At 49.0% G+C, this 25303-nt stretch overlaps 1 protein-coding gene across 7 annotated transcripts in view; it reads right to left on the reverse strand.

Annotated features, from left to right (window-relative positions):
• Positions 1-25303, reverse strand: part of LOC144943417 (growth factor receptor-bound protein 10-like) — an 87935-nt gene that overhangs the window by 44699 nt on the left and 17933 nt on the right. For 2 of the 7 annotated variants that reach the window (XM_078870812.1, XM_078870808.1), the window contains 6 exons: positions 22126-22219; positions 19269-19385; positions 18467-18520; positions 11650-11902; positions 8590-8722; positions 2436-2483 (listed from right to left, as the gene is read on the reverse strand). In XM_078870812.1, coding sequence (XP_078726938.1) covers positions 2436-2483; positions 8590-8722; positions 11650-11902; positions 18467-18520; positions 19269-19332 — 552 coding nt within the window. In that variant the 5' untranslated portion in view covers positions 19333-19385; positions 22126-22219. Of the gene's footprint in view, positions 1-2435; positions 2484-8589; positions 8723-11649; positions 11903-12377; positions 12731-18466; positions 18521-19268; positions 19386-22125; positions 22220-25303 lie in introns of those variants that run through there. The other 5 variants (XM_078870814.1, XM_078870811.1, XM_078870810.1 and 2 more) reach the window with 4 other exon arrangements.

Below are 25303 nucleotides of genomic sequence, written 5' to 3' on the forward strand. Positions count from 1 at the left end.
ACCCTCTCAGCAAATCACATGGCGCGAGAGAGGGGGGGGGTGTAGATTATCAAGTCACCTTGTCGAAATCTATGCGCGCTTTGTTCTTAAGCTGACGAGTCTTGAATTAGGTTTGCGTTTGACACAACCTTCATTTGGTCCTTCAGAGCTCCAAGAGAGCCGAGGCCATGAATCACGGATTACTCCCCCGCCCCACCCCCACCAAGGATTCTTAAAACTGCAAGTACAGAGCAAAGACACGCACACCGTCATATCTCCATGTACCACAGCTGGCACAAGTGCTCCTAGCAAGCAGCCATTACATCCAAGGGAGAGCACGCAGTAGGGTGTTCTGTAGCCAACAAGATTCACAGTCGCGTCCCCCACCCCCTCCCCCAATGAGGAGACCAGACTAGCCAATAAGCACTGATTTTAAAAGACAAAGTCAACCGAGGAGCGACTAAAAAAAAACACGTTTCAATACCACCGGCTACCAACACTCGCCGGAAGCGAATCGAAGCCGCGGAAATTTGTAGCGCAGCGTGCGAGTGCCACTACACCACGACGAACCGCCACGTGACGGTAACGTCAGACTTCGCGCCAGGCTAGGTGCACTTGGCTCGCTGGCAGGAGGCTACGGGACAGACCTGGGCATAGCGGATTAACCCTCCGCCACACAGTTACAATTTCTCACCACCCTCGCATTCGCCGAGGGGAGCACGACAAAATAGCCGCGACTTCAAAACATCGCCCGACAGCAGCCCCCCCCCCCCTCAAGAGGGATGGGCAGGCTGGACTAAGTTTCTAGCGTGCAGTGGTCGAGCTCGGATTTTGCCGTCATTCATTGTAGCTGCCCCAGCCCTCGGTATTTGTAGGCAAGTATTTACCAGCCTCGCGTGTGGCGTTGGAATAAAACTGGTTCATCAACAGCCGCGAAGGCAAAACAGTTTTAATTACACCCAGAGCATTTCACTGCACTGGAAGGCTGCCACTCCACACAAGCGCCACGGGCAATGTCAGCCCAATGTCTTTAAAAGTGTTAAATTAAAAAGCAGCGTGCTGCGGTGACTTGTGTAACTCATGCACACGCGACACTGTGCACGCCATGCGAGTCACTGTCAACACCACCGTACATTACTCCTGGTTTTGGAGGACACCCGTTGTCCACGTTACACCATGTAGACCAACTAAGATGGCAATTTTAACAGGCGTGCAATAAGAAAGCATCATGTGTAGCAGAGTGTGCAGAAAAAAAAGACAACATCACAGGGAGATGGCGGGGGGGAATTTCTGCAGCCAGTCGACACTCCCACCACGAGTCGCTTCATGCACCACACCAGAGCGCCGTTGTTCAAAAGCCAGTGGGGGATGACGATCACACATGGATCTATTTTTAAACTTTAAAAGAATTGAGCTTTCCAGTCATTTGCACAGATGTACAAGATGGGGGGCATCTGCTGCCAAAGTCATGAGCGAATTGCAGCTTCTCCCCCCCCCCACCCCTAAAAACCGAATATCTTTCCTCAACCCCAGTGCTCCCAAGTTTCCAGCATTTATCCATTACCAGGGGAATGCAATTGTGCAATGGCTTTGAGCGCTTGCTAGCGGCAAAGATTAGTAAATATGGAAACGTAAAACATCCGGGGAAATGGAGCACGGGGAGGAAGTCTAAAATAGTTGCTACGCTTTGCGTGCACCGTAAAAACAAGATTAGTCAGGCAGTGGTTGTCTGCCAAATTGATATTTTCCCCCTCGACAAATATTAAAATCAGTTACCATAATGTGACAAAACTAAAATTCATTTCACAACCAGCACAGCAGAGTTCATGGCATGTTAGAAAAAAGGGCCCATTAGGAGAGAGATGAGAGCAGCTTCCAAGATATGCGACTAGGTTTAAAATCGTGCACGAAGAGGCCACTTGCCCAACCACCACCACGTGACAAAAGAAACGCTTAAAATCACGTGACATTAAAATTTCTATTTCAACTCAAAAGTGGAAGGTCTGCCATGTGCAAGGAACACGCATTTGTTCAGTTGTGACCCAGAAGAGCATCAATGTTCTTCACCTTGAGCACCGTTTAAATGATAAAACCACCACCTGGATGAAAGCCCCCAAAATCTTCATGGTTTCAGCACAATGCTCCCATCTCCTTAGCAACTTCCGTGCGGGGTTGCAAGTTGAATCAGACTTTGGTATGGGATATAGCAGAGTTGAGATTTCTTAGTTAAACTACCAGTGGTGTTCCAAGCCACTTCTTAATTGAGCACCATAAAAAAAGGTCAGAACTTGGGCAATTGGTTACAAGAATAGCAGCATTATCAGCCGAAATAAAAATCAGTGATTGCAGTTAGTCACAATAAAGCAACTACAAAATAAAAAATTACCACAGGTCTGATGTTAGCTGAATGGGGAAATTAAAAACGCATCTGGACACAACAAAAAGATCAACCTTACCATTTTTTCTGTGTTCGAAGCTCCATGGGACTCGGAGTTTCCAAGCACCTGTTGCACACAGCACACGTCACATCTCCATCAGTCACCACTCGACACCATTTTTACAGCAGTCAACAATCTCTGGTATTTGTTGGTGCAGCCCAGATATGTCAGGATATAATGCGAAAGCACGCATAGATGTCATGCAATGTTAATGGATTAATAGCTTCTACGTAGAATGGGGGGGGGGGGGTAGATCTAGAAGGTTTCATCAGTTCTCGGTTTCCTCTAACGCGATTTCGTTTGCCTGCCAACCATCTCTGTGGACATGCTGGCAGAGGCAATTAATGACCCTTGCAAAGTTAGGATCTGCTAATAATTAAACCAAAAACGCATGCATAAAGTAAATATATTTTTTTATAAAGCACAGTTAAAAATCACCAAGGCCCATGGCTAATGGAGATTTAAAATGCACAGCCTCCGATACAAAATAAGGCAGCGTTACTCAAGCCACGAAACACGCCATTGTACCCATGTGGCATGAAGCCACCAATACATTGTTAAACTTCATCAGCAGCTGTTTATTAAGCGACCTCAATTTTCATCCTCGTCTGGTAAAAAAACAAATAAAAGGACCGTTTTTGGACACGTCGACTTAAAAAGAAAACAAGTCGACACTTTAAAGGCCACGCGTCGGGACTTGTGTGGGGGTCGTGCAAGCGCCGTGTGTGCTCGCCCAAATACACGGCGCGCACAGACGCACGCACAGGCATTCCTGCTCCAGACCCGGCAGCCAACGCCACCCACTACCACCGGAGGTAGCAAACAAGGCGGCATTGTTGCATTTTAGTGGCCGGCAGGAAACTCTTAAAAAAAAGTCGACCTTTTTGCGATACGTGGTCACACGTCACCAGCATACGGAAGAAAAACATATAAATTATTAGACTATACATGGGCAAGAGAGAACAAACATTCGTACGTCCTTCATATTGTATTATTGAAAACAAAAGCGAGCGATTATTTAGAAGTACGTGCTCGATGGGAGGGGGGGGTATGTTCCCATGCACACGGCTCATGTTTAAGGCGGCGGAAGATTCGCCACGTGGCTGATAGACCCTCGCCGCACAACTCCATGCAAGAGAACAGCGGACAGGTCAACACTGGACACAAGAGGCAGAGGGCCCTGCAGGCCCAATGGGCGGCCGGCCCTGCCAAGAACAAGCCAGTCCTCGGTAGCTTTACCCCAGTGACGACTCTCATACAGTAGCAAGTCATAAAGCACGCTGTGGGTACTCTTAAAAATAGGGTCGGGGTGTAGGTTTGCATTGCATTATTTCATATGGCAAAACAGGCCGTTCCGAGCGAGAAGATTAAAATTTCCCCCCTTTGCCAAAGAAAATGTTTTGCAAAAAATACGCCCAGGCTACTTTTCTTGTTTTTTTTTCTACCCCCCCCTCCACCCTCATGTCCTGCTCCGTGTGCGACTAAAAGAACCTGGAGTGGAGAAAATAAAAACACGCTTTTTTTAACCGCAGCCCACGACTCAAAATGTTTTACACCCTCCCCTCAGCTCCCTGCCACCACCACATGTAACCTTGGCCTTGATGTTGATAAAACAAATATCGCAAGGCACATGTGAAATATCCAACCCCGAAATGCTGGGGCTTATCTTGACATTCTTTCGGAGGGAAGAATTAGAGGACGTGATTTTCTCAGATGGACTTCAGCCAGCCCTCACTCCCCTGCCTAGGGCAAGAAAGGCATAAATATAAACTTAGCGTGCGTGTGGGATTTTTCTTATTCATGCCAACTTGGCGGTTTAGTATCACATAACCTTGCATATTATTTGTTTTCCACTTCACCACTGATACAACGTAGCTTGATTAAAATGTTGCCTGTTTCTTGGAGCCTTAAAAGCCACCGATGCCTATGCTATGCACTTTAGCAAACTGGGCTGAGCGGCACACGTCAAGAGAAAGCGATTATTTTTCAAAAGACGGGGGGGAGGGGGGGGGTCCAAAGGAAGAGTAATCGTCAGTGGACGTTGCATCTAGGAGTCAAAATTAAAAAAACTGCAAACAAAAATCTACCAGCCACTAGAAACTCATTTTTGCTGTAACAAATTTGGCTAAATAAAGACAAGTGCACAAAAACAACAATTAGGCATCGTCGTCGCCAACATGGCACATAATGCCGCTAAAACCAGAGGGACATGCAAAAGTAACAATAAAAAAGGCAGCTTGAGATCATCCAAGTTCCCAAAAATCGAAAGTCTCAAATGTGGCTCAATGCCCTGGGCATATTCCACTCCAAGATAAGACGGAGCCGCGAGTCCACAGTACAGCAAGTAGGATCCAACATGCTATTCATGTGTGGCATCTACATAGGTTCTGAGGTGGGGGGGCAATCTCAGGCAACTCCCACTCCAAGACAATCCATTACATTATATATTTTTTAAATTACCACATCCACATAGCACAAGGGTCAGACAGTTGCATAACCGAGATCCTGGATCTATATCTACATTTCAGTGACCCATGATCAAGCTTTGTTCGAGTGTCAAAACGTGGATAAAAGAAATCTCTTGATGGGATCTCAGAAGTAGTTTGGCGAAGTCTGCTTCCGCAGGCTCTTTAGCACAGGTTTGTGCTTTACAACAGCTGTGACTGAACACTTCATCTCTTGAAGTGATGCCGGAAAAGACAAAAAGCAAAAGAATGCCATAAGGTCTCTGTTGCCCTGCACCATGCCCCCCCCCCCCAACTATGAAGGTATTTCTCGAACGTTCAGAGTGTTGGCATACACCTCGGTGCGCGCACGTCACGCTCCCTGCACTCTGAAATGAACCACGGCCTGGACAACGTCCTCTGGAACAGAGGGCACCTATCCAAAGTGGGTTTCGTCCAACACGGCGTTATCCAAGCACACATCTGCATAAGCAGCGAGTGTGCGGATGCGCACATGGGTAGATTAGTCCGGCGTACAAAAACCCACTCCAGATGGAATGAGAGGCACCACACGATGGACTACGTTAAGGGCGCGCCAAATAAAAACCACCTTTGTCCCCTCCCACCCCAAAAAAAGCAACCATTCTGTTATTGGCCCACTCTGCCATTAACAAACAGGACAGGTTTCTGCTGCGAAAACCCACTGTCAAAATAAAAAAACTGGACAGGCACGGTTGGGCATTTACCACTGCTCAATCTCATCGTGTTTCCCAGTCATAATATCTACAACAGCTACAAATCAAGCAGTGAGCACGCGCCTCATGGGCGAGTAGAGTTTTCACATGGAAGGTTTCCGCGCTCTTCATGCGATTTGTTGCGAATCTGCAGCGGGTCGAGCGAGACAGCAATTGGCACCTATAAAATCACAACGCCAAAACTAACTCACGTTCACGACAAAATAGCAAGTTCTTTTGAAACCCAATTTTCTTTACAACTTACACATTTACCACGAAACCTCCCACCCCCAACCCATGCCGACGGGCAGAGGTAGTTTCGATAAAACTTCATGCAGGTCCGTGCGGGGTAGTGAAGACTGGGAACATAGACGTGGCATCAGTATGCTACAGCGAAGGATTTTCTTTGCACCGACCACAATGCAGCCTCCGTTTCAAAATATTTCACTGCATTAGCGTTTGTCGAAACTGTTGTGGTTCCACACGTAAAAAGGTGGCAAATTATTCGGTTTGGTCGATTGGCAATAGCACGATGGGGCAGACCTCCAAAATATTCCTCAGTAATTGTTTCTCACCTGGGATCAAAAAAAACACAACCCTCTAACGTTGCCGCCTTTGGTCCTGTTCTATTAAAAGGCACACAATCAAAACATTTTAAGCATTCCATTCAGAGTGCAAGCGCGTGCGCCAAAAAGTTGCACAACTCAATTGCAGCCACACGTTACCTATTAGCGCGCCGCAGCGTGCATCTCCCCCCGCATGCGTTCACAGCAGAAGTGTTTTCAATGTATCGCTTTACAAACGTGTTCCCAGATGGCAACGGCTGCTTCCAGTCCGTGTCCCCGTGCTGCCAGGAATCCGCGCTACCACGGCGTGATTCTACGTCACGCAGCACCCACACACACACCCACACCTCCCTGCTCCCACCGCCTCTCAAACCTTGGCAGTGGTTGAAATGGAAGCGCCACATGAAAGGTTATAAGCGGAAGACAAAATTTAGAGCCTTGCTGGAAGAGCTTGTACCGGGAAGAGCATGAGTCACGTGCAAACGTCACGGCACAGATTCTATTTCCTCCACAGCGGGTTTTTTTATAAACTGTAAAAACTTTAGCAGATGTGGCGCACTTTAATAAGGGCACGCAGTCCAAAGGGGGGGCCGCCTCATTTGGTACAATATCCTGCCTCGCAAAATGCGTCAGCAGGCCTAGAAATTAAAAGTTTTATCGGAAATGCCAGCGATTGCAGGAAAAATGCGGTCGCAAAAATAATTAGTACAATTCCAAACTTTTTTGGCAAGTGCTATTTCGATAGCCACAAAGAATGGAAAGCGACCAACCTTTCAGCGAACGCAAAGTGACATTTTTGGGTTAACACTCGTACAAGATTTTCCCATCGGTGTTGTTTGTGCACAATTTCCCAGAAATGATAACTGGCTACAAAAGGCAATTACGGAATTGCCTGCAAATAATTAATGTGAGAGCCACATCATTTAGCCCACCTAAAAATAAGCAAATAGCGCAGGGGGGGGGGGTGGAAAATGTACATAGGAGACACCTTCCTCCTTTGCCCAAAATCATTTCGAATGCACGTGAACACAAGTCAGAGTTCACAGACTAAGCAAAGTTGAGTTTGGCTTGGTGCTTCGCCAGGTGACAGCGATGCACAACAGGTCCTATTGGGCTGCGTCGCTAAAAGGTGGGCAAGCAGAGGGTAGCACGGCAAAATGTATCATTGTACAGTACTTATACGCTTCCCTCGCCGACCTTTGCCAACGCGCACAGACCAGGGTGGCAAAGGGGCAGCCCTCGTGAACGACACGGTGCGGAGGAAGGGCCGTCGTCCAGCCGTGGATTGACAAGATGGCCGAGCGCGTACAAAGGGCATCTTACTAAGAATGTTTAAACATGGCTATGAAAACAGTAACGGTACCGCACGCCGATTAAAGGGTTAACATTTTGTACCGCACATTTGACTTGGCATCGTTTCAAAAAGCACCTCGGGTTTTATTTAATCTCTCTCCTTTCCACATCTCTTGTTAGACCTAGGCCGTTTAGCTTGATGTTGACGGATTGTAATCGTCAATGGGCATTGACATAATTTATTGCACGATAACGGCCAACGTGCCAGACCGGGGGGGGGGGTAAGATGCAGCAGGGTTTGGCAATCGGAGCTCAAACTTTAAAAATGGCCACCAGCGGCAGGAACGGTGCATGCGCAGTTTCGTTTTCCCAACTCGCTACGCTCAACGCTATTCTATTACTGTGCATGGCGGCAGCAGCAGCGATGTGTCCAGGAGCTGAGAGAGTCCGTGTAGTTGTGCTCGTCTCCGTTGGAGGACAGACTGCGGTAGTTTACGATGCGGTCCATTAGGTTTGGGTTGCATGCCATGGTGGTGGCCTTCTTGGTGGCCCAACACTTCACAAGACTCCGTGTGAATTTTTTTTACTTTAGGTTTTCAACATTTCCCTACTGGATTATATATATTACACACACACACTAACATTTTCTTTAAAACCAGGGTGAGTGCACCACACTTAGATGATGCCATTCCAGATCAAGATTTCATCATGGCCAACGTCATCAATGGCACCACATCGCCAATGTCTTCCAACGACAGCTACCGCTCCACACAAATGCTACGCCCATAATCTGCATTGACGTCGAACATCTGGGTCTAATAGTAGCAGCAGCAAAAACGTATTAAAAACGGTGACCGCAATGGATTCATTTGATAAACGGCCACATCAAAATTACCATAATTGGCCAAAAAGAAATTGTTACCACGAATGTTGCCCCACCTCTGGGTGGTACTGACAAGTGAGATATCCGAGTCCGAGTTCATGGATTACTTTTAGGTCTTCTCCTTGCTTGATGGATCTGCGGAGGCCACTGTAATGCCCGACCGCGTGGTGTACAACACCGGCATGCAGTGCGGCAAAACCCGCAGCGGTGCACCGTTCAAGCGAGGCGTGCGTTTGCAGGGTCACAACTCACCTTCTTTTTGCTCTGCTCCTCCGGCAGAAAGGCTCCGTCACGGAGCGGGGAACCCCCCGGACTGCCGAGCTCGGGGAAGGGGTTGGGGATCGCCGGCAGCGAGGAGCTCTGCCGGTCCTCCTGCTGCAGTAGCCTGGGGGGGGGGGGGGGGCGCGGCACAGGGAAACGAGCACCATTCAGGGATTCTGCCCAAGCACCAGGGACTGACGGCCATTTATGAATTTGCTCAAGAACCCACACCATGACGATGAACACCAACCTTAGTGGACTGCCCCTGATGTTATTACTAAGTTTGTCAAACCAGGAAAGAACCCCCCTCCTCTCACCATGTCTTAGGGGACCTGTCCTGTATGTTGAGTACAAGTTCTTCCCGGGGATTTCTTTCCAGGCATCTCCAGCTTTTCCACCCCTCCACATTTTAGAATCAACATCACGCGTTTAGAGTATTTGGCTGCTATACATTTCCAAATAAGCCTCTTCGTTCAGCTATAATTTTTGTGACCAGATTGCTTCTGGAAAAAAGGAGCTACACAAGCTCAATGGGCCTTACTTTGTAAGTTTTTCAGGAGGGCCTGCTACATTTTGATAGCAGGGGGCAATGATAACAAACATAAATTCCAATGTCATTTCCAGGCATTTTATTTATTTTCAGGCCATGACGTTGCCACAAAAAGGTAACAGGCACTTGCCTGTTATGGATTTGCACGCGAGCATGCAAGCCAACGCACACCAGCGGAACCTCTTGGAAGCCAGAAATGTCCCATCATCGCAATCAGATTTGCCAAGTGGAATACACCGTTGCGTGCGATTGCAGTGACACTCGCTGTTATGAAACTAGACGCATGCTCGCGCAGGCCAATCGGTATTTTGTTACATGGAAAGCCGCTTAGCCCGTTATGCAGATCGTTTGCCAGGGAGATGCATGGTGCTATTAGCACAGAAAAAGCAATCCAGAGGGGAACACCACAAGGCAATATAACCTATTGGGAGGTACATGCGAGATTGACTTCAGGAGACACACACACAAGCACTCGGTGATGTACACAAGGGTGTACAACATAACAGAACACCCCCACCCCTGCGAGGGAATTACAAAACTTGCCACCGTAGACAGACACGAGTACTCACGCATGCACAGTGGGGAAACTGTAGAAATGACACACGATAAAGTATTCATCCAAGTGGATTTACAACAGGCAAAACATAACGCTACGATTAGTTTACATAAAGATCGCACACGCCACGGCGGGCTCACCACGACGGGTGTACAGGCGGCACAACTCGAGGTACGGGTTCAAACACGCAGTGCCCCCCCCTCCCCCCAGTCGAGTGCAAGGAAATCGTTTATATAACACAAAGTTGAGATGGTTATGTTATAAACGAGGCTGCATACCGGCACGATAAAAACGCGAAGGCATGGGTCAGAGTTCACACGTGTCCCGTTTCCACAAAGATCTCCCGTATAGCATGAAGAGACTTTTGGGGCAAGTGCCGTTAGCGAGCACCTAATGAAGGCCGGTACAGCACGCGCTCACACACCTGTGTGGCGAGGTCAAATTGCCCAACAAAAAAGCAAGGTTCCTTTGATGTAACAGCTTAACCAGCTTGTTTTAGACGGCATTTATATATTTATTTCAAAAGATAAACGTCAGTAAACATTTACAACTCTACCGTAAGGCACTCCCCGCACCAATGCAGCACAGGCATCTCTCCTGTGTGGTTGGGCACCGAGTGGCATTAAAATGGTTCCGTTGGTAGGATACATGCCTATTAATAAAACCGGCCAGATCTGTATGTAGAGTTCTGGGAAACACGAGCGCGCCACCCAGACAGATAACGCGTATTGCTTGACGAGCGTTGGCAGGGACGCCACTCAATAGCCGACATACAAAGCGTGGAACCTTTTTTTATTTACAGGGAGGCACAAGGATAACGTGGCCCTCTAAAAATCTTTACGGTTTGCAGAGACACCAAGACACGCAAGCAGCACCACACAAGTGCAGTTACAATTTAATTGGAGACTTGTTGCAGCAAGTGCAGAGAGAGTTCTGATGAAGGCAAGGGCCACGTTTAAGAAGAACAAGGGCCAGGTTTAAGAAGAACAAGGGCCAGGTTTAAGAAGAACACATTTTGGGACCATTTTGGCCTGGGTTCAAAATGCCACCATGGACAACTTAAAATAAATTTCATAACATTTTTACAAAAGTAGAACTTTAATTAATAGAAACACTACAATCCTTTATTAATTTCAATTTTGATTGTGATATTTGGCCCATCTAAGAACAGTTAAGAGTTGCCTGCTTTGTGCACGCACATCTGCGTGTGCAACGCTAACATTTAGGTTGATAGACAGTCGGGGCAAGCTCTTTTAGCGTGCAAACATCAACGTGTGCACGGTCGCACGAGGGCGTGGTGGTAGCGACGACTCGCAGCCACGCCTGCCCAGCATCCCGTGCTGATGTTGCTTAAAGGCAAAATCAACAGGTGGCTGCCATGACAGCGCGGGGAGGAGGTAGCACGGACGATATAGCCACGGCTGGAAAATTAACTCCGGTTGCCAGGACAGCAGCTCAGCGCATTAACCACTATACCAACCCGCCCCGCCCCCCCCGGACTTCACAAGCACTTCTGTCAAGGCTGACATGGGACACGAGCCGAGCGTGTGATCAGAATCCCACCCAAACGCCCACATCTGCCCAGTGCTCGCGTTCACACAGCACCAGGTACTCAAGTTCACGTCAAGCCATGAGAGTGGCCAGCACAGACCGAGGCAAGCCATGAATGGGAATATAATCAAGTTGGGCAACTGTTCAAGCAGAAGACCATCCACCATTGACTGGGTCACGGTCCCAACACGCACGCACGTGCCTACACTCCACCTTGCATGTACCCATGCTCAGACCACACGCACGACTCGCCACCAAGCGACAGACAGATTTGCACCAGGCTCTCCAAGGCCAAGTGACGTTTAGAAGACTTACCTGCAAGTGGTCACAGAACAAACCCATGCGTTACAGGCGACCCTAAAATACGTGCACACACACACGCACGAGGGCACACCTGAATGCTTTGATGTGCATGGGTAGGGAGCGGCGGAGGCCCTGCCGGGGAGACACGTGGACGGGCGACGAGGTGCCGGAGCCGGGCGCCGACCCCGCCGGGGGGCCGCGCCTCGCCTGCGTGGCGGCCGCCCGCCCCTCGCCCCGCTGCTGCTGCTGCCGCTGCGACGTCGCCGCCCCGTCGGCCGCCGACGTTGCCGCCGGGGACGAGATGCTCATCTCGTTCACCAGCGCCTCCAAGTCCACGTCGTCTTCTGCAATCGGAAGAGACGCGCGCACGGCGGAACTCACGGGGGGGACGTTCCCGGACGCTGACACCCCAGCGGCAATTTGTTTAAGGGGGGGGGGGGGGAAGGGGGGAACCGGGTTTTGAGGAGTCTGTCAGCAGGGCACACGTACAGAGCATACATCCATCCCGTTTGGCTCGCAGGTGCGGAGTGCTGCAAGCGCCTACTTTAGAAAGGGGCTGGTGCGACACGCGAGGGTGTCGTGGCCAGTGCCATACCTGGCCAATTGCCTCCCCAACACCGACGTCTTACACATTGCACCAGGTACCTCTCAATCTATGGACGAGTCGACCTTGGGAAGGGTTCAGGAGGAATGGTTCAGATACTTGTCACCGATTAAATAAAAAAAAACCCGCAGTCAAAGAATTGAACACCCGGGGCCACCAGGGCCGGTAGCGCAAGGGGCGAACCGCGTCGCCACCACGCCAACGCTCCGCCGTACCTGTCATAGTCCGCAGCGAGAGGCGCCTCGCTTCCCAAAAGGGTCAAACGCGGCACCGCCACCACCGCTCGGACCTCGAACTGTGCGGAGGCTCCCCCCGCAGAGCACGACGGCACTCGTCGTCGTCTCAAGCGAGCGGCAGCGGAAAAGCAGTCCCGAAATAAAAAGCGGCAACATCAGCTTCCTCGAGAGCGTGGCCCAAGCGGATGCCAGAGGTTGTTGCGCAACAAGAACAGGAAACTGGACGCTTGGATTTTCCCATTTTTATTTTAATTCCCCCACGCCCATACTCCCCTCCACACTAAAGAGCCAAATCAGGAGAGCAGATCCAACAAGCGTAGCTGTGAACAAATTCTTCTAACTGCCACGACAATGGCGTTGGTTCCAGCGACTGCACAGACCACGAAATAGAAAGTCAAGTCCCAATGAGCCACTCAACGAGTTACCTAAAATGGGAGATATCACCAGTTGCCAGTCACTAAACACACACACGCAGTGTTTTTCTAGAATATGCTGCTTTTTTTGTTTTAAACACCCAGAATGGTAGAGATTTGGCAAAAACATCCTGAGAAATAAATGCCACAATGTTTAAAACACACCGAAATCCACATGTACATTTTCCCAGCCATCTGATCCAAGTGAGTTTTCACAATGTGGTAATCTTGTGGACCAGACTGTTGATAACCAGCAAATGTGATTAAATCACCAGGCAGCAATTGTCAAAGGAAACGATTAATAAATAAACACAAAACACTGCCTCGAAGCGAGTGGCGTCGCGGGAACACCGTGAACTTTAAGTCCACACCGAGAGCCCATGTCACCATCCCCCCCCTCCCCGCAATCTCCATCCCCAGCGAGTGGGGGACAATAGCAGCGGAAAGAGACCGCGCCACGAGCGGGAAGCCACCACCGCCACCAAAAACAAACACCGCACATTCCCAGCGATCCCGGCGTCCCCGTAACTTACTGAATTTCCCCTCCGACACCAAAAGCCGTGAGAGCAAACTTTTTGTTTTAATGCCAAAACGTAAATCTTGAACACTCACCAGAACTATAATAATGCAATCTTGAGACCATAGCTTTCCAATGGGCGTTCAGGTTGCACCACGTGTCGTTTGGAATGGTGTTACGATGTTAAGCGACATGCTGCCAGAAGCTACTTTAGGAATGGTCATTTCGTATGTAGCACAATCGCAAAACAAGCGTGACATTTGACAATTTCATTTTCTCCTAAATGGGTTTGGATGGACGGGCGAGAAGTGCGCTCTCCATGCATCAGGCCACGGGCACACGACAGATGCTGTGGAAATGTACGACGAGACTCTGCTGCTGCCGCCGCTGCCCATAGCCATCCTATCGCTACTCGGGCGGGGAGCACAAACCACGATTAGGAGAGCACGCCATCGTTCCCCGGCAACCTGACCAAACAAGCAGGGGGTGGGGGGGGCAGGAAACTCGAGCACGGCAAAACTTATGCGAGTGTGCGCACAGACGGCCAAAAAGCACACGAAAAAAATTAAAGCCACAGCCGGCTGTGTAGGTTTCTTGCCGAAAAACACTAGCCCCCCCCCCATTCCCTACAGGGCAATTCAAGCCCAGGTCTCCTTGGGGCCCAAACTTTGTTGTCAGCCAAGCAGCAGAGAATCTTTATATGTTTTTCCATAAACCGTATCCATTGTGCGATCGGTATTATGTCATAAGAGGAATAACTGAACTCGCTCAGAGCAGCATGACCCCCTTTCCGCAGGCAAACGGCCAACAGAAGCGGATATCAGAGCTACCTCAGATCTCCATCATGTTAACGATAGAAGAAGTGACCATTCTAACGGTTCTAAAAATATTGTATAATACTCAGGTGATATTTAATAACATTCATTGCAGAAGCAAATTTTAGTCTTGTTTTTGGGTTGTCATTGACGACCAGGTTGGAGAACAGCACTCTCCGGTAGAGAATCCAGTTCAAATCACAGTAGCCCGTCTAGATTTTAATCCAGGATGTCAGCAACATTGAACTTTAAGTGTTTTGGAATATTTTTATTTCTTTATTGTGAATGCCACGGACATTTTTTTTTAGCTGGTAAGAATTTAAGGTCAGCATTAATCAGAGCCCGTTCATAAAAGATCAGCACAAAAGCACCAACGTTTATAAAATTTCAGTTCAGGAATAACCACGGCTGAAGCGCGACAGGACTGCGTAAAGCGCAATAAGAAGTCGTCACTTGACCCTTTTATGAGGATAACTGCGCAACATTTCCCACATCCAGTCGTTAATAAAAAATGTGGTGCACAGATGTGCAGGGCAAAGTCACATTGTAACATAGTCGGCACAAGATGCTTATAGTGCGCATCAAATCTACTAGATTATCTTGAAAGATAACATGGTAGAATGTGCATCCAATTTCAGAATATATTGTTGCCAATGTCATCTTACAGAAACACTTCCCTTTGCTTAAAGCCAAAGGACGACAACAGCTCAGCTGGAGCACCACAATTACAAAAACAATCCAATAGCAAACTTAATGCAAGAATGGCAGGTGGTATTATCAACAATTTCCCATGGAATGTAGAAAATATGAATATTTATTTATACTGGTGGAATCCGATGAGCGCAAGCTATTTTTCAGATATCCAGTAAATACCATCGAGATCCCTTCAAGTTCCCTTTTACCACCAAGGGGCACTTTCCATTCAAGTCACACCATTTTTCAATGGCCAGACATGGAATTTAACAAAATTACGTGAAAAATTGAAACTACGGTGTTTTTGCGTGTAGTTAGATCGGTGACCAGAGCGAGTAACGTGCTACGCCTCAAAAACATTTTTTAAAAATCACAGGCGGATGAAATGCGAATTTGAATCCAGAATTACCAGCAGAGGGAGCTCTGTGCCCAAGTCACCCAGTTGAGTCACCAGCACAAACCTGACGATAGGGGGCACCAATCCCTCGTGGTCACAGTCTGAACACAACCTGTGCCCCGGGCCCGACATTCGTCGAGCTCAGAGTAGATCCATGCACGGGCTGACGCAACACCCCCCGCAGGACAGAGAATCGGACCAAAATAACGCAAATTGCTCCTTGCATTAAAGGATGCCCCCTTCGGCAAAACATCCAAGTTTAAAAATACCACCTTCAAAAAAGCCGTCACTGCAAAAGCAGCTTCAGGCTGCCTTTGCACAAAGTAAATAAAAGTGGCTTCATCTAGAAGACAGCTTGGTTTGTAATTTTGGCTGCCAAGGAAGCAGGCTGATGTCGCAATCTAACTTTCACAATGCTCAAATTCAGCTATATTACACAAAGGTTTGCCTTCGAATAGGACAAAACAGAAACATCAAATTCAATAAAAATGGGACCGGTTAAAATTTCAGGGAAAGGCTTCCTTTCTCTATGCCGTGTTGCTTCAGATGGGGGTGTAAACTCAGTTTTCAAACTCAATATCCTGTCTTGGCCAATCGAGCCTCATGGCCGACAGCATGGGGAGCAGTGGATTGACAGGGCTATGTAAATTATTGAACCTGCCTGCATCAAGATCGTAACTGCGTAAGCAACGAGATCACGGCACAATCTAAAATGGAGAAACAATGGGTAGAGGCCTGCACAATTATCCAGGACCTTTCCCATCATCAGCATGTACCAATTGCAATCTTAAAGGATAAGGAAATTAGTCAAAACACCGTATATAAAGCAACGCTTCTTTAACAACTATCCTGCAGTTTCCAGGAGAAGTGGAAAATTCCAATTTATTTTAGCAGATCAATCGATTTCAGCGTTTCACGCAAGATTGATCGCAATTGAGAGAATCTTCTTCATCCAGCAGTGGATCGAAGAGCCGGCTACGTTTGAATTATTGCAACATCGTGCCTGTAACGCAAAGCATAGGGCGTGAAGCGGATTTGATCGTGGACAACACCGTGCACATTGGTGCAATGCGGAAAGCCAACGAGACCACCACAGTTTGTTGCCACCAGGGGTCGCTCGCGGGTGGGTAAAGTCAACCTCTCCACGAATTGGCCAACAAGCCAAGGGGAGGGAGAGGGCCCAGCCGCCCAGGTCTGCCACTGACAGTAACAAGCACGGCTTACGTCGGGGGTGCGTTCTGGAAAAGAATGGAAGACGAATATCAAAACGATCTCCAGGGGAGGGCGAGGCCGAGGGGACGGATTCGAGAAGGGAGGGACGATGTCGTCAGCGACGTGGGTTGAGGCGACACAAATCAGGTTGCATTATTGATCAAGGTGATGATATAAAAAAAAACACGGGTAAACGTCGAATGGGGGTATTCGTGTAACTGGAAAACTAAAAGTGGGGCGAGGCTCAACCCATAAAAACACGGTCACCGGTGCCCATCGCCAGGGGAAACACGGCACCACCACCTGCTCCGGGCCTGACGATTACCAACCCACAGCGGTTTTACGCATCAGGTGCTGCAAGACTGCAAACAAACTTACAAACTACTACGTCCATCCAAAGGAGGGGCGCGGTGGCAGTGGTTAATTAACACTCGCTATGCACCAACCAACCTGGGTTCGAGTCCCAGCCATCTCGGTGGAAAGTTATGCCAACGACTTATGGAAATGCCTCAAATTTAACCCGCACTGACCAGCACGAATTGCAGTCAAATAAACTGCAAGGGTCAACAGGAGGTCTTCATCGAGTAATGGATCGATTACTGGCTGTAAATTATTCTAAAATTGTATTCTTTAGGACACCCAACAGTTGGGGCAGAGCACTCAAGGGCACCTGTTGTTGATTCATCAGCCACGGGCCGATCAGTGGCGAAGCATAGTTGGCATGGGGCGGCGAGTGCAGGGAATGAGACTTGCACTCGTCTTCATAGCCCAGTGCCAGGGCCATTCCGGCCCCAGTGTGGCTCCACTGCCTACTCTCTCGATATACCACTGGGAACAACCTCAAATAAACCTCACGGACGGTGGGGCAGATCGTCACTGTGCTGAACCCGAAGCGGTGACTCATGTCCACACATCCACCGTTGCCTCCTGCCCTCCTGCTCTGGCACAAAAAAACGCTCACCCGAGCACGATGACCCATGACGGTCACTCAAAACCCCCGACCCTATTCATGTCTCCCCCCCCCCACCACACGGGGCTTAACCTTTAACCTATTTGCTTAAAGCCACATGCTCATTCAGCAACTCTAGGCTGAAGCCACAACTAATTAGGGATGGCGGTGCACAATCAGCCCTAATCCCCACACGCGACTCGCGGGAGCACTCGCGCCCCATCCTTGCAGTGCGCGAATAAGCCGACGGGCGCCAGCGGATTGCGCTTGGTGGTTTGGGAGCAGCCCAAAACATCCCATGCAGCGGCGAGTTCAACGCTTGGGACGCGGGACGCAAATGCCGCCGCCTCGTTTGTGCGAGTGCCTGGGATTTTCTGGGAGAGGAGATGTGCCGGAGCACTCGCTGTTAAAATTTTCTATTTTTTTTATGTCACCACATGCAATAAAAACGGGAAAAAGGCACAAAAGTGGCGGTGCTCAGGAGGAAACTATGCACACATTAGAGGCTCGGGACAATTTGCAAGTGAATGGGTCCGGATTAAAAAATCAAATTCGCTAATTTCATTACAACGCAAATTAGTTCCACGTGCAAGTCATGGCACAACCTTTACCAGCGCACCATAACGCAGATAACCCAAACACCCCGTATATTTACTTTTTTTACATTTTCATTGTTTGAGCCTTGCAGGACTGTACATTAATTTTGTATGTTCGAACAATTAGCAGACTAGCAATCACGTGACGATTGAATGTTGCACCACAGGGTTTATCCTGGAAGTTAAAACAAGTTTGAGCCTGGTCTGTTCCTGGATAGCAGAGCATTTGGAAAGATGATAAAGCATAAAGGAGATTCTTAAATCCATGTCTGCAGCTTTGAGCATTATCCCCTAATAGGAATTGCGAGTTCTCCAACTACTCATGCTTCTTCCTACATTCAAAAAGGAATTGACCAAAACATTCCAACGCATGATCCCACCCAGACACAGCCATCTTATGTCTCACTGGAGACTTTCCGCGTTACAGGGCATCACCACTAATGCAATGGATAGCCTGGTGGCAAAGGTGCGCTTGCCTTTCGGTCCTGGGTTCACCGGCTCAAATTCGACATCAGTTCGCCGAGGATTTGCTGTGAAAAAACAATCACCACCACGTAAATTAGCGAGGACGTAACACGGCACCACAACTGTTCCCAAAAACCACAAGGTGTGGGGGCGGGGGGGTTCACACCGGGTGCCACCAACGAACAAACGTGGGAAACGACCACAAACCCACAAACCCCCACTTTGTGCTCAAACTGTCGCCTCTGGAATGCTGGCCGAGGTCAAATGGCTCCAAGTGCTCCTGTTTGGAGCCAGCATGGGATTCCAACAAGCCAAACTACCAAGCAGGGAACAGCTGACAAGAGGCGACGGACAAACCAAAAGGAGGTGGTGCTTGTGCCAACAAAAACAGAGGACTCCCCCCGGGTGCATTTAAATACGGTCGCCGGCGTGCCACCACCACGACACGCACACAGAAGCCCCTTTTTCCACTGGCATATCCGAGCCACGTCAGAAGGTGCCCTCATGGCTCAGGTCATTTTTACCCACATCGCTTTTTACCATTCCAGAACAAAAACATTAAAAAGCTTGCCTTAAAGATATCCGAGCAGCTCGTAACCAAGCAAGGATAACCATATCCATCATATGAAAATGATTAAACGCATGGTTGTCAGCGGCAGTTCCACTTCTGCAGTGGAAAACAAACACTCCGCACCTTGACGAGAGCTGGCTCGGCATGGCTCCCGGCACAACTCGGTTGCACAGTGGAAAAAAAACATGGGCGAGAGATAGTCGGTGGCCACTGAGGGGGCCTGACGTGACCAACCCACCCACCTGGCCGCTCGTGGTGGAACCAGGTGCCCACGCGCCCCGCTGCACCAACCACCACGCGGCACATCGTCGAGCACCACGTGCTCACGGCCGCCCCACCCCGGTGCAACACTCCTGGAGCTGGGACGAATGAGTGGCGTCACCGGCAAAGCCACGATGTGGCCCGTGAAGGGGAGGGGGGGTGGAGCCTACGCCCCTCCTCCCCTACACACACGTGGGCCTTACCTGGCCCGCACCCACCTCGAGTTCAATCTAAAACGGGCCCCCAAATGTTGGTCACCCATCACTGCAGGCACCCCCCATCCGCACTACCACTGGTGCTAGGGGGAAATATTTGAGCTGAAAAAAACTACATTTCGCATGCGCACTCATCGCCGTCAATGGAACGGCCTCTTGCAGCCAAGTCCCAAGTCCTACTTTCACCCTCGGGGAGGATGGCTCCTCCCATCAGCCACCCACTAAACTACTTCAGGACATTACCTTTTCAAGTACGATTTACTGACAGTAGTTGACACCATTGTATATTGTGCAAAGCGTTTGCAAAAATTGAACAAATCCGATGGCCGCTTCCTATAGTGGAACATTTGGACGAACGCTAAAATCAAGTCAGGTCAAATTGTGTGTTCTGTCGATCAATCATTGGGTCACACTTTTCAAATGCATTTTCATTGGCTTGACAAAACTCACATCATCATCATCAAGTACTGCGCTGCGTGGTGTTTTTACACCGGATTGGAGAACCCAGGTTTCAACCGGCATGCAAGCTTAGCGAGTTGGTGAAGCAGACCGCTCTTAAGAACACCACGGCGCTCCCCCTCGCAAACCTCACACGTCTTCACTTTGCATTTATAATGCAAAGGGAGCGTAAAATTACAACAGCACGAGCCGTTTGCACAGCAAAACGAGCAATGTTTAGACAAAAAGAACCGTTGCATAAACAATGTTTGCAGCGCCGGCACTTGCACAAGTATAATTGCAGTTTTCAACTCTCGAAACGTCCCACTGCACGACTTCATCACAACACCCCCCCCCCACACCACGACCCCAGGCCCCCCACTTTCACCTCCTGGACAAGCGACATTCCTGCAAGCCACCATTCAGCCACCGCGCCGACTGCTATGGGAACGTCAAAATCGCAATACAACATTTATTCGCCCATCGTAGTGATCGGCCGGGCCATGAGGAGCGTAGCACCACGACTGTAAGAACGCGTGCGAGTCGCCGACGGAGCGTCGGGGAGCAGAGCTGCGCACACTTGTTAGTTTGCGAGAAACGAGACAAAACGAAAACGAGCAGCAGGTGGGAATTCTAGCACCTGTAAACAGATGAATCAGCAGACTACGGTTCTAAAGGTCGGTTTGCACACACGCACAAGAATGTTACGTTTTAAAAAAAATGGCCTTCAGGTCTGCTGTTTTTATTTTGTTTCTTGGTCGTTTTCCTCCGTGTATTGCAAGTAGAATGTGCATCGTGTTGCACGATAAGAAAATCCATTCGGAAATCACAGCAAGGTCCCATATCAGAACGGCAAGGAAAAAAGATTATTCACCTTGGACCTTCTCAACCGAAGAGTGAAAGATTAAAAAAGGCACACATTCAAGGAGTTAGCATTCAGGCAAAACTAAATTTAATGCAATGGGTTTTTAACACCAGTCGGCCATCGGTGACTGGGGTACGACCAATTCACTAGAATTGAGAAAGCAGATGAGAACCACCAGGCATCCATCTGGAGTTGAACCCAGGCCACCAGCGCGTGCCCGCTTCTCTCCGTCCAGCCACCTCCACCCCTGGTTCTTTGCAAATCAACAATCCACACTAACATCACGTGGGAGGGCATGCCGTCAGCTGGCAGGCAATGAACAGATTGTGTGCACAAGTAAATGAGAATTGGCAGCTATTTGCATGGAAGTGCAAACAATTTTGTCCATAACGTGTAACAGTCGCCATCAGTCGATACATTATTTGAGATTGGATTCTCTCAACTTCCCCGGTGAACACGCCTGTGCCTCTACAGTTGCGCGAATAATAATTCAATGAATTAAAATGTTGGGCATCAAGGAGGTCGTGTTCAGGGCGACTGGACGAGTCTGAAGTAAAAAAAAGCGAGTTGGGCAGAACGAGCATGGGAGAATTCTACTGGCACCTTTCTCTGACCAAGGTAACAACGCCCAATTGAAGCAAAAAACCGATGGGGAAACAATAAGTAGACGAAGAGCAAGTGGGAATGTGCAATTTTACCAGGAATGGCCCGAGCTATATAGCTCTTTTTGAGAATAGACCTGGGCCACAAATCAAGTGACTTATCACATGGAAATGTATAGCAGTCAATCAAACTCTAAAACACATGTAGAGTCTAAAATAGAGGGGGAAAAAAAAATCTGGTGGCCCAGAGAAAAATCCACCACCACGGGGAGAACACGCAAACTCCAAATATACCAGGGGTCGGGATCGAACCCAACCTCCTACATAACCAGGCGAGGGAGTTAACACCGTCACTGAAGCACCCAGAGGGGGGAAGCAGCACACACAAGCACCAATTCCCATCCACCTGACTTGGATTCTCTCAAAACCTCCGTATGCAGGTAGACCAGATGGGCACGCTGCTGCTATAGTTCGGCTCAATGGGAGGCATTTCAGGGAGAAGTTTAATTTTGCTTAACCAGTTGAGAACAAGAAGAGTCTCATTGCAAGACCGATTAAGGTCAGAAAACAGGGCCACACCAACCGTCAACCGCAATGTGGCCGCACGACGCGTGCGTGCGTGCGTGTTGAGCTCCTGCGAGGTGCTCCTGCAAAGGGAGCGTGCAAGCCCGGAGGCCGCAAGGGCACACGTGGGGGCAGAACGTCACCGGGGCCCCACCAGTGTTTGCCGGAACGTCGCCCTGCTGCAAAGTGGAGTTGTCTTCCAGAATGCCCTGGGGCTGGACTGGAGGTGCAGTTCGCCGCTCATTATCCTACACACACACACACACGTACACGCACAAGTCAACAATGTAACAAAACTAAAATGTACAATCTCGGCACAGCCATGCTCAATATATTGCGATTGAAGCCGGGTCGAGGTAACCAGCACTGGAGAATGTTATCGCCCTTACACGCCCCTGGCACCTCAATAGCCACCACTGCCTTTCAAACTTATGCCATCATTTACCAAAAATCATGGAAGAGTTCAAGCCAATTGGTGAAATATGTCTACAGACGCTGCATGTACGAGTCTTCAGGGGGAACTTTTTATAATCATGAACATGCGTTGCCGAAACTGCACAACTCCCTACCCATAAAGTCTTAACTACCTCACAACAGGGGGACATTCTCCCCTGACCTACGGGAACACACCATCCTCAGTCTTAAATGATGAAACTATGGTAAAGTTTTATAATTCGGCCTAAGCATTTCCTTCAGATAAAAAGGTAGTTTTGTTCCCTTCTATTTTCAAGAAACAGTTTAGTATTAAATCGATAGGTTGACCATGTTTGTACACCTTAATTTCCACTGCCACAATTTTGCGACTCTTACTTTCAGAGCATCTTAAGGATTTCGAAGAAGATGGAAACTAGAAATCCATGGTCTGAGCCTCATTAACCATTACCCATCCACTTGGAGGAAGCCTCCAAATTGTAATCCTTTGCTGCAGCGAACAACAAATACCTTCATTGTGGAAACAGGCTCTTGTTGAAAGCAAAATAGAATAATTATGCTCAGGCTTCGTAGAAAAGGAAAATAAAGGCAGTTTCTGAAAACTAACGCAGTCCAAAGTAGCTCACAATACCAAGGGCCCATAACATTTGAAAAAAGCCATTTTAGAAACACAACAAAATTAAATCTCCTATTCGGGAACATCTTCTTTGCACTCCCCCGCTCCCATGTCGAATGCATTCCAATAATTCTGAGAAAACAAATCCCCAAGGTCCCTCCCACCCCGTCTTGAAAAGGGGCAGCGCACTCACGGAAACCACGAGCAGTGAAGCCATCGGCTGGCATTCACACGCTGCCACTCCCAACGAGCCATCATCGATTCCTCCTCCACCACGGTGCCCATTCCAGACTTCACAGGGGAGGTTTTTTCCCATCCCCGTCCGATAAAATGACATCCCCCACCCCCCTACACCCCAGTTATGCAAGCGAGTCGTGTGCGTTTTTTACGTGGTATTGATTAAGTCTTGGTTACTGCAGAGTTTGCATTTCCCTCAACTTCCATCACCAGAAGTTGCACCTAGCCGACCTTGGTTTAGAACCCAGGCGATAACCCGAGGAGACACAGGAGAGCCTTTCAAGGACGACGTGGGTCAAACCAATCATTTACTCTGGGAGGAAAATGAAAACAGACTAAATAGATAGGAATTTAGGCTGTACCCCCCCCCACCTCCGTCCAGCTGTGCGAGAGCATAAATCTCGACGAATGAGAATACAAACATTCGCGAGAGCAGGGGGGCTTGCCATGCCGAGAAGACCACAGCTGCAGCAGCAGCAATGTAGGCCAAGCAGAGGCGCAGTCCTGCAAGTATCGGCTCACCCCCCAGCAGGTGAAAGGGCCCTCATGGGGCCTTGAAGGAGCTCCTCTAGAGCCGTTTGGCCTACTCTTCCACAGACCACGTAAGTTAGAAAGCAATGACGCAATAGCAGCAGAGGGCGTGGCAGACTTGACCAGTCGCATTTTACCACAAAAATCGGAGGAACTTTGGACAACCCAGCCTCATGCATCGGCATCAGACGCAGTCATAGTCCTGCAACAGCCACGTAAAAAATAATTGGCAACTAAAGGACCTCTAAGGCAGACTCGTCATTCTAATTAGAATCGCATGGACAAATTTCCATGCATCGACCAAGGAGGTGGTCAATAGAAATCCTGGCATTGACAAGGCACAGTAGCCAGGGGCAAGTACATCGTGGACATTCAAGGCAAGACTCGCACCCATCGTCATGCGGCATTACCAGCTTGCATATTACATCTTCCAACAATTATAGAAGTTACTTGTGGCAAATTGCTTCCCCCCCCCCCCCCTGCAACTTTTTCAACTACAATTACTCTAATGATCGATCGTCAATGCCTAAGCACAGCTTGATAAATATTCAGTAGTCTGTCCAAATACAAAAATCGCCAAACGCCATCCACTGTCAGTCAACTATTGGCCAGCGTCCTCTAGCAAGGAGTGCTGCCCAAGTCCACCGGTCTTGACCAGGGACTACACGACGATTCGAATTAGTTGCGTCGATTAAAATGAACAAATTGCCAGAATCAATATTAGGTGGCGACAAGTCACAGGGTGTTGACGTACGCCATGCCCAAAAAACAATACGGGTGGGAAAGTCCAGAATGCAACGCTTAGGTGGCCATATGGATAATGGGTGCACTCCAAAAACATAAGTTAGCAGGGCAAGAGACTTGGCACAGCAGCTTCAGTCGTGCTTCCTCTGCTTGCCAAAGCCGCACGGGAAACTTGGACGGCAAGTTCACATTTGATAAACGCGCGCAGTAAAGCGGGTGGACTTGGGACCGCGTCCAAATTAAAAATCGGTGCGCGCGAGACAGCCGTTGATGAAGATGCGTGGACGCACCTTGCACAACGGCACTCTACGAAATTACTGCCACAAAAACACGAATGTTGACTCAAGTTGGTTAGGAGGGGAGGATGGCCGAAAGGGCTCCGTTATCCGCCTCGTGAAAACAAGACGTCAAAAACTTTGCCAGACGTTCACCTCGCAACCCTCAAAACCCCCAGGACTCCCTCGGCTTTTTTTCTTCGCAACCCTCAGACTAGCCCCAGACCCCTCCATGCTCGGACACCAATCCATCCCCACCCAGACGCCCCCAAATTCTCTCCCCTCGACTTCACCCCCCCCCCCCCCCCGTAACCCCAGAAACCTCCCTCACTTTCGAGGAATTTGAGAGCAGGTCAACGCTGCCCATAGGGCAAGGCAAGACTGCGCACACACATAATGGGCACACGTTCCAGTGCGACTGGTTTGAGGTTATTCACGGAGAGAGAGAAACGCCCTCGGGCTGCAGCGCGATATTGGTTTTCGTTTTGGGACAAAAT

The sequence above is a fragment of the Lampetra fluviatilis genome, chromosome 31 (genome assembly GCF_964198595.1).
Source record: "Lampetra fluviatilis chromosome 31, kcLamFluv1.1, whole genome shotgun sequence".
Classification (NCBI taxonomy): Eukaryota; Metazoa; Chordata; class Hyperoartia; order Petromyzontiformes; family Petromyzontidae; genus Lampetra; species Lampetra fluviatilis.